The sequence below is a fragment of the Bufo bufo genome, chromosome 4 (genome assembly GCF_905171765.1).
Source record: "Bufo bufo chromosome 4, aBufBuf1.1, whole genome shotgun sequence".
Taxonomy (NCBI): domain Eukaryota; kingdom Metazoa; phylum Chordata; class Amphibia; order Anura; family Bufonidae; genus Bufo; species Bufo bufo.
Window position 1 is genome coordinate 298,079,747 of NC_053392.1, and position 14,435 is coordinate 298,094,181.

The following is a 14,435-nucleotide window of genomic DNA, read 5'->3' on the forward strand; positions in this document are numbered from 1 at the left end:
CTGAGGCACATTGTTTCCTAGTCTACGCTGCATTCATATAACTGATAGACTGAGGTTGAGCATCTGTGGCTGGCACTGATCCACTCGGGTACCATGATCTGGGGTTCCCCTCCCTCTATCTCCACCTCTAAGCTATTGGGCCCCATGCTGTTCACAAGAGAGGTTTGGTTCCGGAACAGGATTAGATATAACTTAGCCACCCTGAGCTCCCCTATTACTACTTTCCTTTTCACCCCCATTTACCAGAGAATTCGGGGATTGGGTTGGTTGGACCGTGGAGGGCTGCGGGGCTCTACAGAATTGTCGACCTGAAAGATTCTCTCCCAGCTAGGTTTTTAATATTTGAGGAACTGCCGGCTAAATTTTCCCTACCTGACACACTGCGGTTTCAATATCACAAAATATTCCACTATTGTAGGAAGGTGCTGGGTGCATCGGAGGTCCCAGCGCTCTCTAAGTTTGAACGGGTCTGCATCCAAAGGCCTAATTTCTGATATACAGGTGAAACTCGAAAAATTAGAATATTGTGCAAAGTTCATTTATTTCAGTAATGCAACTTAAAAGGTGAAATTAATATATGAGATTGACTCATTACATGCAAAGCGAGATATTTCAAGGCTTTATTTGTTATAATTTGGATGAATATGGCTTATAGCTTATGAAACCCCAAAGTCACAATTTTGAGGTACCCTTTTCCCAGGGGGTATGGATTAATTAGCTGACAGGGGTAATATATATTTGTGGGTCAAATGCTATAGGTCAGGGGGAAAAAACTTGCTCACAGCAGAAACTATAATGCAATACCACATCTATCACATGTCAGACAACAACAGCAAACTGTATTCCCATATAATGAAATTCTTCTAGATGTTTTACATTGTACATGCATCTTATCACCATCTGTTCACTGTAGTGTGAGATAACCAAAAGGTTGTGCAAGATATGACTTTATTATACTGCTCACCCGTAGATCCCTGTCTCAGTATGTAATGAACATGAACTAAAGCCTGTAAACTTATTAATACATTGACTGGTAATATTCTCTTTGGGTGTGTCCCTGCACAGTCTAAAGTCTTTTTCACATGTCAGTGAATCATGGACACGTGCTGTCCTTGTTCTTCATAGACAGCACACATACCCATTGATTTTAGTGTGCTTACTCGCATATCAGTGATATTGCACTGACTGTGGGTACCACGGAAGCATGTACTGTTTTGGTCTGTGATGACCAAACACGCTGATTAAAATCTATAGGTCCATGGTAAAGCCCTAATAGCATCCATGTTTGGTCTGTGGTTTACACAGACCATTGATTGGAGATGCTCTGGAAATTGATTTTCAGCCTAGCAGTGTACATGGAATATGGATGACATGTGAAGGACAAAAAACAGACACAGGGTCCAAACACAGGCATGCAGTTATGTCTCTCTGTGTACCTCTTGGTGGTAGTTCATGAAATGCTAGACTTGCCTCTATGACACACTTGAAGATGTTTTGCCCAGTTGATAGACTCTTAGAGGCCACACATGACTGGACCGAGAGAGGCAGGATGTGACGCCCTGTGCACACCGCTACCCTGCTATGCAGGGCAATTATGGCACTGCGTCATTCACCTGGCTTCTGCTAATGTTTTCCTGGCGGTCTGGACCCACTGTCTATTTTCTGCCCTCCAGCAGTGGGCCCAGACTCAGGAATCCCATGGCTCTCATTCGTCTGCAGGCCACAAATCTACTCGCAGGGCACACGTGCATGCTTCCTGACTATTAAAGGGCCAGCATGCACACCCCCTAGTCTTTACCAGCCAAGGGTACATTTTTCTGGGGGATGGTCTCTGAGCAATAGGTCTTCTAGCCCCTGCAAAGGTGTTCTGGTCCATTTGTATGTGCCTGACCTGACCAGTGCCTGATTACTATATTAACCCTTTACTTCCTCCCCTGACTTTGGCCTGACCTGTTTTACAGATTTGTTTGAACTCTGCCTGCCCTGACCTCTGCATGATACCTTGCTGTCTCTTACCTCCGTGTTTCAGCTGACCTCCGTGGTTCAGCTGTCAACAACACTAGGGCTACTCCAGGAGGTAGCAGCCTAGTGACTCTCCTGCAGGGAAGTCCGGATCCATGTATACAGGTTAAAGGGTGAATAAAAGGTGACTGCCAGGAGAATGCCCTTAGGTTTAGCCCAAAGTTTAGCCCACTGGTCGTTACACAGGATGATCGTTTCGACAAATACCCACTATCTAGGCTTTTGTGACCTAGCTGTTAGGAGGTGTTGTGAGGAGTTGTTATCTGAGGGCACACAAGGCAAACAGGCTCTGGACAGCCCACACAGACCACTATTAGAGAAGATCATCATTTGCTCTGCTGACAAACCTGATCAGCTCCCGCAGTTTTGTTGTCTTACCATTGCAGTCTATGGGAAAATCATAGGATCTTTACAATAGTAGGCCTCAGAGCCTTCACTAGGCTAACAACTGAACGGCTCGTGCAATCTCATCATATTGGGAGGTTGTTTGGTCCCCACAAATGACCGCTCAGATGCTGTTGTTGCAGTTGACCATGGCATCTGAGGGGTTAAATGTCCATACCTGGAGTTGTTTCCAATCAGCCACTGTTGGTGGATGTCTGCTGAGGGAAATAGCAAGGAGTAACTAGCTATGGGGATTGCTTGGGTACTTAGAAGGTGCCATATTTAAAGAACCAATATCTGCTGTAGATGTCAAGAAGGGGTTAGTATGCTCTTATTATTGTATGTTCGTGATTTATTCATAACTTAATACAGTCTCTTTACTTCCAGGTTTGACAGCAACTGAAAACTCAGAGAAAACTCTCATAAATGGTTAGTTTATGATAAGTATCAAACATTTTTTGTTTAAAGAAGACCCGTCACTACAAAATGCAATGCAATCTAAAAGCACCATGATGTAGTACACGAGAAGTTGAGCAGATTGATATATAGTTTTGTGGGAAAAAATTCAGTAAAACCTGTAATTTATACAATTATATTTTTGCTTTTTTTTCCCACCTTCTGTGAACAGCTAACGTTACAGGAGGGAGCAGTGGCGTAGCGTGGGTTGTCAGCACCCGGGGCAAGCCAAAAATTGCGCACCATACCTGTTACATCCAGTGACGTCTCCTGTGATGTAGACTTTCCTCAACGTCTTCATCCAGAGATAAGACTGCCATGACACCTTCTTTCTTCCGCTTCTCGTCTCTGCAGAGTTTCACAGATTTTTTTTTAGGTTCCTCACTTTACTATCATCCTCTCCTTCCTGGTGTCTCAACAACTCATCCTCCTGCCCCCCAATATTGTGCTAGAGCCATACAAATAGTCCCCCATTCCCCATAATATTATTCCCCCTGTATATTATAATGGCCCCCTCTTTATTATTAATATAATGGCCCCCTCTTTATTTTTAATATAATGGCCCCTCTTTATTATTAAAATATTGGCCCCTCTTTATTATTAATGTAATGGCCCCCTCTTTATTATTAAAGTGATGGCCCCCTCTTTATTATTAATGTAATGGCCCTCTCTTTATTATTAATATAATGGCCCCCTCCTTATTATTAATATAATGGCCCCCTCTTTATTATTAATATAATGGCCCCCTCTTTATTATTAATATAATGGCCCCCTCTTTATTATTAATATAATGGCCCCCTCTTTATTATTAATATAATGGCCCCCTCTTTGTTATTAATATAATGGCCCCCTCTTTATTATTAAAGAGGGGCCATCACATTAATAATAAAGAGGGGCCAATATATTAATAATAAAGAGGGGGCCATTATATTATAAATAAAGAGGGGGACATTATATTATAAATAAAGAGGGGGACATTATATTAATAATAAAGAGGGGGACATTATATTAATAATAATGTATTGGCCCCCTCTTTATTATTAATATAATGGCCCCCTCTTTATTATTAATGTAATGGCCCCCTCTTTATTATTAATGTAATGGCCCCCTCTTTATTATAAATGTGATGGCCCCCGCTTTATTATTAATGTGATGGCCCCCTCATTATTATTAATATAATGGCCCCTCTTTGTTATTAAAGAGGGGCCATCACATTAATAATAAAGAGGGGCCAATATATTAATAATAAAGAGGGGCCATTACATTAATAATAAACAGGGGCCAATATATTAATAATAAAGAGGGGCAATTATATTAATAATAAAGAGGGGGCAATTATATTAATAATAAAGAGGGGGCCATTATATTAATAATAAAGAGGGGGCCATTATATTAATAATAAAGAGGGGCAATTATATTAATAATAAAGAGGGGGCAATTATATTAATAATAAAGAGGGGGCCATTATATTAATAATAAAGAGGGGGCCATTATATTAATAATAAAGAGGGGGCCATTATATTAATAATAAAGAGGGGGCCATTATATTAATAATAAAGAGCGGGACATTATATTAATAATAATGTATTGGCCCCCTCTTTATTATTAATATAATGGCCCCCTCTTTATTATTAATATAATGGCCCCCTCTTTATTATTAATATAATGGCCCCCTCTTTATTATTAATATAATGGCCCCCTCTTTGTTATTAATATAATGACCCCCTCTTTGTTAATATAATATCCCCCTCTTTGTTATTAATATAATGGCCGCCTTTCCACTCTTATTACTATGCCATTCAGTACTCCTCCTCTTTCTGCTCTAGTCCTCCCCCACCCCCATAGTGCCCCCAGTGGCCAGTGCCTCTGCAATTAGTTTAGGGTACATAAAAAAAAATACTTACCTGTCTCCATCACAGCTTGTGGCATCCCGGCGCAGGCGGTCACGAACGTCTCACTGTGCCTTCCCGCGCCGCGTCATCGCGTCCTCTCGGGAGATCCGGCAGGAGGTCACAGTGAGGTAATAGATTTGTGACCGAGTACTGCGTCGCTCTACTGCCTTAAAGGCTTCAGGCCTAGTGGCCTGAAGCCCATAAGGCATAACGGAGGGGACAGGAGCCATAGGCTCCCGTGACCCTCATTGAAATTTCAGCTGCCTGGCGCCCCCTGCAATTTAGCGCCCGGGCCAACGGCTACACCCCTGGGAGGGAGGGGTTATAAGTGATTGATAGCATTGTGTATACACTGCGTGCAGAATTATTAGGCAAATGAGTATTTTGACCACATCATCCTCTTTATGCATGTTGTCTTACTCCAAGCTGTATAGGCTCGAAAGCCTACTACCAATTAAGCATATTAGGTGATGTGCATCTCTGTAATGAGAAGGGGTTTCCTTTGGCAAAATGGGTCAAAAGAAGGACTTGACAGGCTCAGAAAAGTCAAAAATAGTGAGATATCTTGCAGAGGGATGCAGCACTCTTAAAATTGCAAAGCTTCTGAAGCGTGATCATCGAACAATCAAGCGTTTCATTCAAAATAGTCAACAGGGTCGCAAGAAGCGTGTGGAAAAACCAAGGTGCAAAATAACTGCCCATGAACTGAGAAAAGTCAAGCGTGCAGCTGCCAAGATGCCACTTGCCACCAGTTTGGCCATATTTCAGAGCTGCAACATCACTGGAGTGCCCAAAAGCACAAGGTGTGCAATACTCAGAGACATGGCCAAGGTAAGAAAGGCTGAAAGACGACCACCACTGAACAAGACACACAAGCTGAAACGTCAAGACTGGGCCAAGAAATATCTCAAGACTGATTTTTCTAAGGTTTTATGGACTGATGAAATGAGAGTGAGTCTTGATGGGCCAGATGGATGGGCCCGTGGCTGGATTGGTAAAGGGCAGAGAGCTCCAGTCCGACTCAGACGTCAGCAAGGTGGAGGTGGAGTACTGGTTTGGGCTGGTATCATCAAAGATGAGCTTGTGGGGCCTTTTCGGGTTGAGGATGGAGTCAAGCTCAACTCCCAGTCCTACTGCCAGTTTCTGGAAGACACCTTCTTCAAGCAGTGGTACAGGAAGAAGTCTGCATCCTTCAAGAAAAACATGATTTTCATGCAGGACAATGCTCCATCACACGCATCCAAGTACTCCACAGCGTGGCTGGCAAGAAAGGGTATAAAAGAAGAAAATCTAATGACATGGCCTCCTTGTTCACCTGATCTGAACCCCATTGAGAACCTGTGGTCCATCATCAAATGTGAGATTTACAAGGAGGGAAAACAGTACACCTCTCTGAACAGTGTCTGGGAGGCTGTGGTTGCTGCTGCACGCAATGTTGATGGTGAACAGATCAAAACACTGACAGAATCCATGGATGGCAGGCTTTTGAGTGTCCTTGCAAAGAAAGGTGGCTATATTGGTCACTGATTTGTTTTTGTTTTGTTTTTGAATGTCAGAAATGTATATTTGTGAATGTTGAGATGTTATATTGGTTTCACTGGTAAAAATAAATAATTGAAATGGGTATATATTTGTTTTTTGTTAAGTTGCCTAATAATTATGCACAGTAATAGTCACCTGCACACACAGATATCCCCCTAAAATAGCTAAAACTAAAAACAAACTGAAAACTACTTCCAAAAATATTCAGCTTTGATATTAATGAGTTTTTTGGGTTCATTGAGAACATGGTTGTTGTTCAATAATAAAATTAATCCTCAAAAATACAACTTGCCTAATAATTCTGCACCCCCTGTACAGAGAAAGCTGTCACTGGTAACAACTCCTCCCTGTACAAATAGATTTTCACAGGAAGTGAAAAAAGCAGAGATATTAATGTATAGATTACAAGATTTACTGAATCTTTTCCCCCATGTCCTCTTAAAGTTTAGATTTACCTTAAAACTTGAAAAATCACCCCTGAATTTAGACGACCTGTCATCTCTCTTGTCAGCTTTGTTTTAGCAAATAATTATATTCCTCATGAAATAAACTGTTCAGAGCAAAGCCCTGTCTCTTTTTGTTTGAACTGGTGAACAGTTTTTATTTACTTTGTGATATCTGATTTTGGTTGCACATGTACCCTTTTACTGTAAAGTGCTGCAAAATATGTGAAATAATTATTAAAGGGCATCTGTCCGCAGATTTGTACCCATGAAACTGGTTGACCTGTTACATGTCCACTTAGCAGCTGAAGACATCTGTGTTGGTCCTATGTTCATATGTGACTGCATTGCCAGGGGCGGACTGGGAACTTAACCCCTTAAGGACACATGACGTACCGGTACGGCATGTTTCCCGAGTCCTTAAGGACACATGACGTACCGGTACGTCATGTGTTGTTCCGATCACTGCCGCCCGGCTGTGATCGGAACAAGGTGCCTGCTCAAATCATTAAGCAGGCACCTCAGCTAAATGCGCGGGGGGTCCCATGCCCCCCCAATGTCGGCGATCGCAGCAAACCGCAGGTCAATTCAGACCTGCGGTTTTCTGCGATTTCAGCAGTTTCTGATCCCCGCGGATCAGAAACTTTATATGCCTAAAAAATATTTTTTTCAACCCCCCCTGCACCCCTGAATGATTTTATGGCGGCGGGAGGTGCAGTGAGGGTTGCGGGTGGTGCGGCAGACGGGATCGCGATCCCCCGCCCGCGTCCTTTTGAATAATCGTTAGTGGCCAGTGGGTATACCAGAGTGTCAGCACATTGCTGACACTCTGGTATAAACGGCTGACATCTGTGATGCGATGTCAGCCGTTTAACCCTTTCCATACCGCGGTCCGTACGGACCGCGGTATGGAATAGCAGAGGTTAACAGTCGGGAGCTCCCTACCTCTCCCATCGGGGGGCTGCTGTGCCTTTGCAGCCCCCCGACAGGATGGGGTGACAGAGGGAGGGAGCCCCTATCCTTACCCTTCCCCGTCTGCGCAGTTGTGGCCACAACTGAGCAGACGGGGAAGGTTCCCATGGCAACAGGACGCCTTCTCAGGCATCCTGCTGTCCATGGTGCTGAACAGATCTGTGCTAAAGGCATAGATCTGTTCAGACAAAGTGTAAGTAAAATACAGTACAATACACTATATATTGTACTGTATTATACAGACATCAGACCCACTAGATCTTCAAGAACCAAGTGGGTCTGGGTAAATAAAAAGTGAAAAAAAGTGAAAAAAAAGTAAAAATCAAAAAACACATTTATCACTGATTAAAAAAGAAAAAAAAAGAAATTCCCTACACATGTTTGATATCACCGCGTCCGTAACGACCTGATCTATAAAACGGTCATGTTACTTTACCCGAACGGTGAACGCCATAAAAATAAAAAATAAAAAACTATGATGAAATTGAAATTTTGCCCACCTTACTTCCCAAAAAAGGTAATAAAAGTGATCAAAAAAGTCGCATGTACGCCAAAATAGTACCAATCAAACGGTCATCTCATCCCGCAAAAATCATACCCTACCCAATATAATCGCCCAAAAACTGAAAAAACTATGGCTCTTAGACTATGGAAACACTAATTCATGATTTTTTTTGTTTCAAAAATGAAATCATTGTGTAAAACTTACATAAATAAAAAAAAAGTATACATATTAGGTATCGCCGCGTCTGTATCGACCGGATCTATAAAAATATCACATGACCTAACCCCTCAGGTGACCACCTTTTGTCATCTTAAGTCACAAAAAGTGTAATGGCAAGCGATCAAAAAGTCATATGCACCCCAAAATAGTGCCAATCAAACAGTCATCTCATCCCACAAAAAATGAGACCCTACTTAAGATAATCGCCCAAAAACTGAAAAAACTATGGCTCTTAGACTATGGAGACACTAAAACATTTTTTTTGTTTCAAAAATGAAATCATTGTGTAAAACTTACATAAATAAAAAAAATTGTATACACATTAGGTATCGCCGCGTCCGTGACAATCTGCTCTATAAAATTACCACATGATCTAACCTGTCAGATGAATGTTGTAAATAAAAAAAAAAAAAACGGTGCGAAAAAAGCTATTTCTTGTTACCTTGCCTCACAAAAGTGTAATATAGAGCAACCAAAAATCATATGTACCCTAAACTAGTACCAACAAAACTGCCATCCTATCCCGTAGTTTCTAAAATGGGGTCACTTTTTTGGAGTTTCTACTCTAGGGGTGCATAAGGGGGGCTTCAAATAGGACATGGTGTCAAAAAAACCAGTCCAGCAAAATCTGCCTTCCAAAAACCGTATGGCATTCCTTTACTTCTGCGCCCTGCCGTGTGCTCGTACAGCAGTTTACGACCACATATGGGGTGTTTCTGTAAACTACAGAATCAGGGCCATAAATAATGAGTTTTGTTTGGCTGTTAACCCTTGCTTTGTAACTGGAAAAAAAATATTGAAATGGAAAATCTGCCAAAAAAGTGAAATTTTTAAATTGTATCTCTATATTCCATTAAATCTTGTGCAACACCTAAAGGGTTAACAAAGTTTGTAAAATCAGTTTTGAATACCTTGAGGGGTGTAGTTTCTTAGATGGGGTAACTTTTAGGGAGTTTCTACTCCAGGGGTGCATCAGGGGGGTTGAAACAGGACACTGTGTAAATAAACCGGTCCATAAAAATCAGCCCTCCAAAAACCAAACGGCGCACCTTTCACTCTACGGCCCGCTGTGTGGCTGTACAGTAGTTTACGGCCTTATATGGGGTGTTTCTGTAAACGGCAGAGTCAGGGCAATAAAGATACAGTCTTGTTTGGCTGTTAACCCTTGCTTTGTTAGTGGAAAAAATGGGTTAAAATGGAAAATTAGGCAAAAAAATGAAATTCTCAAATTTCATCCCCATTTGCCAATAACTCTTGTGCAACACCTAAAGGGTTAACGACGTATGTAAAATCAGTTTTGAATTCCTTGAGGGGTGTAGTTTATAGAATGGGGTTATTTTTAGGTGGTTTCTATTATGTAAGCCTCGCAAAAGGACTTCAGACCTGTAGTGGTCCCTAAAAATTGGGTTTTTGTAAATTTCTGAAAAATTTCAAGATTTGCTTCTAAACTTCTAAGCCTTGTAACATCCCCAAAAAATAAAATATCATTCCCAAAATAATTCAAACATGAAGTAGACATATGGAGAATGTAAAGTCATCACAATTTTTGGGGGTATTACTATGTATTACAGAAGTAGAGAAACTGAAACTTAGAATTTGCACATTTTTCAAAATTTTGGTTAAATTAGGTATTTTTTTATGCAAAAAAATTATTTTTTTTTAACTTCATTTTACCAGTGTCATGAAGTACAATATGTGACGAAAAAACAATCTCAGAATGGCCTGGATAATTCAAAGCGTTTTAAAGTTATCAGCACTTAAAGTGACACTGGTCAGATTTGCAAAAAATGGCCTGGTCCTTAAGGTGAAATAAGGCTGTGTCCCTAAGGGGTTAAAGTGGTCCTGGAAAAAATACGAAAAATGGCCCCGTTTTATAGTTTGGTCCAAATTGATGGAAGGCAGGGCCTGCAATACCATATTGTGGCATAAAAAAAAAAAACTTCTACTGGCCCACCGGGAAATTTCCCTGTAAGGTCTATGGCCAAACCGCTCCTGCGCATTGCTGAGAAGAATTATGCTTTATTATATGCAAATCAGCCTCTACGAGCAACAGAGGCATTGCCATTACTCCTAGAAGCTCTGCTCTCTTTGCAACAAGGAATCACACTGCAATTAAGACAGTTTATACAGTGAGGAACAGATGTATTTGAACACCCTGCGATTTTGCAAGTTCTCCTACTTAGAAATCATGGAGGGGTCTGAAATTCACATTAACCACCTCCGGACCGCTGTACGCACAGACGCGTCCTGGAGGTGGTTGATTCATTCCTCCTGGACGCGCCGGCGCGTCCTCTCGCGAGACGCGAGATTTCCTGTGAACGCGCGCACACAGGCGCGCGCGCTCACAGGAACGGAAGGTAAGAGAGTTGATCTCCAGCCTGCCAGCGGCGATCGTTCGCTGGCAGGCTGGAGATGTGTTTTTTTTAACCCCTAACAGGTATATTAGACGCTGTTTTGATAACAGCGTCTAATATACCTGCTACCTGGTCCTCTGGTGGTCCCATTTGTTTGGATCGACCACCAGAGGACACAGGTAGCTCAGTAAAGTCCCACCAAGCACCACTACACTACACTACACCCCCCCCCCCCGTCACTTATTAACCCCTTATTAGCCCCTGATCACCCCTAATCACCCCTGATCACCCCATATAGACTCCCTGATCACCCCCCTGTCATTGATTACCCCCCTGTCATTGATCACCCCCCTGTAAAGCTCCATTCAGATGTCCGCATGATTTTTACGGATCCACTGATAGATGGATCGGATCCGCAAAACGCATCCGGACGTCTGAATGAAGCCTTACAGGGGCATGATCAATGACTGTGGTTATCACCCCATATAGACTCCCTGATCACCCCCCTGTCATTGATCACCCCCCTGTCATTGATTACCCCCCTGTAAAGCTCCATTCAGACGTCCGCATGATTTTTACGGATCCACTGATAGATGGATCGGATCCGCAAAACGCATCCGGACGTCTGAATGAAGCCTTCCAGGGGCATGATCAATGACTGTGGTGATCACCCCATATAGACTCCCTGATCACCCCCCTGTAAAGCTCCATTCAGATGTCCGCATGATTTTTACGGATCCACTGATAGATGGATCGGATCCGCAAAACGCATCCGGATGTCTGAATGAAGCCTTACAGGGGCATGATCAATGACTGTGGTTATCACCCCATATAGACTCCCTGATCACCCCCCTGTCATTGATTACCCCCCTGTAAAGCTCCATTCAGACGTCCGCATGATTTTTACGGATCCACTGATAGATGGATCGGATCCGCAAAACGCATCCGGACGTCTGAATGAAGCCTTACAGGGGCATGATCAATGACTGTGGTGATCACCCCATATAGACTCCCTGATCACCCCCCTGTCATTGATTACCCCCCTGTCATTGATCACCCCCCTGTAAAGCTCCATTCAGACGTCCGCATGATTTTTACGGATCCACTGATAGATGGATCGGATCCGCAAAACGCATCCGGACGTCTGAATGAAGCCTTACAGGGGCATGATCAATGACTGTGGTTATCACCCCATATAGACTCCCTGATCACCCCCCTGTCATTGATTACCCCCCTGTAAAGCTCCATTCAGACGTCCGCATGATTTTTACGGATCCACTGATAGATGGATCGGATCCGCAAAACGCATCCGGACGTCTGAATGAAGCCTTACAGGGGCATGATCAATGACTGTGGTGATCACCCCATATAGACTCCCTGATCACCCCCCTGTCATTGATTACCCCCCTGTCATTGATCACCCCCCTGTAAAGCTCCATTCAGACGTCCGCATGATTTTTACGGATCCACTGATAGATGGATCGGATCCGCAAAACGCATCCGGACGTCTGAATGAAGCCTTACACGGGCGTGATAAATGACTGTGGTTATCACCCCATATAGACTCCCTGATCACCCCCCCTGTCATTGATCACCCCCCCTGTCATTGATCACCCCCCCTGTCATTGATCACCCCCCCTGTCATTGATCACCCCCCCTGTCATTGATCACCCCCCCTGTCATTGATCACCCCCCCTGTCATTGATCAACCCCCCTGTCATTGATCAACCCCCCTGTCATTGATCAACCCCCCTGTCATTGATCAACCCCCCTGTCATTGATCAACCCCCCTGTCATTGATCACCCCCCTGTAAGGCTCCATTCAGACATTTTTTTGGCCCAAGTTAGCGGAATTATTATTTTTTTTTTCTTACAAAGTCTCATATTCCACTAACTTGTGACAAAAAATAAAATCTCACATGAACTCACCATACCCCTCACGGAATCCAAATGCGTAAAAGTTTTTAGACATTTATATTCCAGACTTCTTCTCACGCTTTAGGGCCCCTAGAATGCCAGGGCAGTATAAATACCCCACATGTGACCCCATTTCGGAAAGAAGACACCCCCAGGTATTCCGTGAGGGGCATATTGAGTCCATGAAAGATTGAAATTTTTGTCCCAAGTTAGCGGAACGGGAGACTTTGTGAGAAAAAAATAAAAAATATCAATTTCCGCTAACTTGTGCCAAAAAAAAAAAATTTCTATGAACTCGCCATGCCCCTCATTGAATACCTTGGGGTGTCTTCTTTCCAAAATGGGGTCACATGTGGGGTATTTATACTGCCCTGGCATTCTAGGGGCCCCAAAGCGTGAGAAGAAGTCTGGTATCCAAATGTCTAAAAATGCCCTCCTAAAAGGAATTTGGGCCCCTTTGCGCATCTAGGCTGCAAAAAAGTGTCACACATCTGGTATCGCCGTACTCAGGAGAAGTTGGGGAATGTGTTTTGGGGTGTCATTTTACATATACCCATGCTGGGTGAGATAAATATCTTGGTCAAATGCCAACTTTGTATAAAAAAAGGGGAAAAGTTGTCTTTTGCCAAGATATTTCTCTCACCCAGCATGGGTATATGTAAAAAGACACCCCAAAACACATTCCCCAACTTCTCCCGAGTACGGAGATACCAGATGTGTGACACTTTTTTGCAGCCTAGGTGGGCAAAGGGGCCCATATTCCAAAGAGCACCTTTCGGATTTCACTGGTCATTTACCTACTTACCACACATTAGGGCCCCTGGAAAATGCCAGGGCAGTATAACTACCCCACAAGTGACCCCATTTTGGAATGAAGACACCCCAAGGCATTCCGTGAGGGGCATGGCGAGTTCCTAGAATTTTTTATTTTTTGTCACAAGTTAGTGGAAAATGATGATTTTTTTTTTTTTTTTTTTTCATACAAAGTCTCATATTCCACTAACTTGTGACAAAAAATAAAAACTTCCATGAACTCACTATGCCCATCAGCGAATACCTTGGGGTCTATTCTTTCCAAAATGGGGTCACTTGTGGGGTAGGTATAATGCCCTGGTATTTTAGGGGCCCAAATGTGTGGTAAGGAGTTTGAAATCAAATTCTGTAAAAAATGACGAGTGAAATCCGAAAGGTGCTCTTTGGAATATGGGCCCCTTTGCCCACCTAGGCTGCAAAAAAGTGTCACACATCTGGTATCTCCGTACTCAGGAGAAGGTGGGGAATGTGTTTTGGGGTGTCATTTTACATATACCCATGCTGGGTGAGATAAATATCTTGGTCAAATGCCAACTTTGTATAAAAAAATGGGAAAAGTTGTCTTTTGCCAAGATATTTCTCTCACCCAGCATGGGTATATGTAAAAAGACACCCCAAAACACATTCCCCAACTTCTCCTGAGTACGGAGATACCACATGTGTGGCACTTTTTTGCAGCCTAGGTGGGCAAAGGGGCCCATATTCCAAAGAGCACCTTTCGGATTTCACTGGTCATTTACCTACTTACCACACATTAGGGCCCCTGGAAAATGCCAGGGCAGTATAACTACCCCACAAGTGACCCCATTTTGGAAAGAAGACACCCCAAGGTATTCCGTGAGGGGCATGGCGAGTTCCTAGAATTTTTTATTTTTTGTCACAAGTTAGTGGAAAATGATGATTTTTTTTATATATT

At 42.9% G+C, this 14,435-nt stretch overlaps 1 protein-coding gene across 2 annotated transcripts in view; it reads left to right on the forward strand.

Moving 5' to 3' along the window:
* Positions 1-14,435, forward strand: part of LOC120998159 (cytochrome b5 reductase 4) — a 352,348-nt gene that overhangs the window by 106,306 nt on the left and 231,607 nt on the right. For both annotated transcript variants that reach the window (XM_040428717.1, XM_040428718.1), the window contains exon 5: positions 2,794-2,835. In XM_040428717.1, the coding sequence (XP_040284651.1) occupies positions 2,794-2,835 (42 nt within the window). The remainder of the gene's footprint in view (positions 1-2,793; positions 2,836-14,435) is intronic.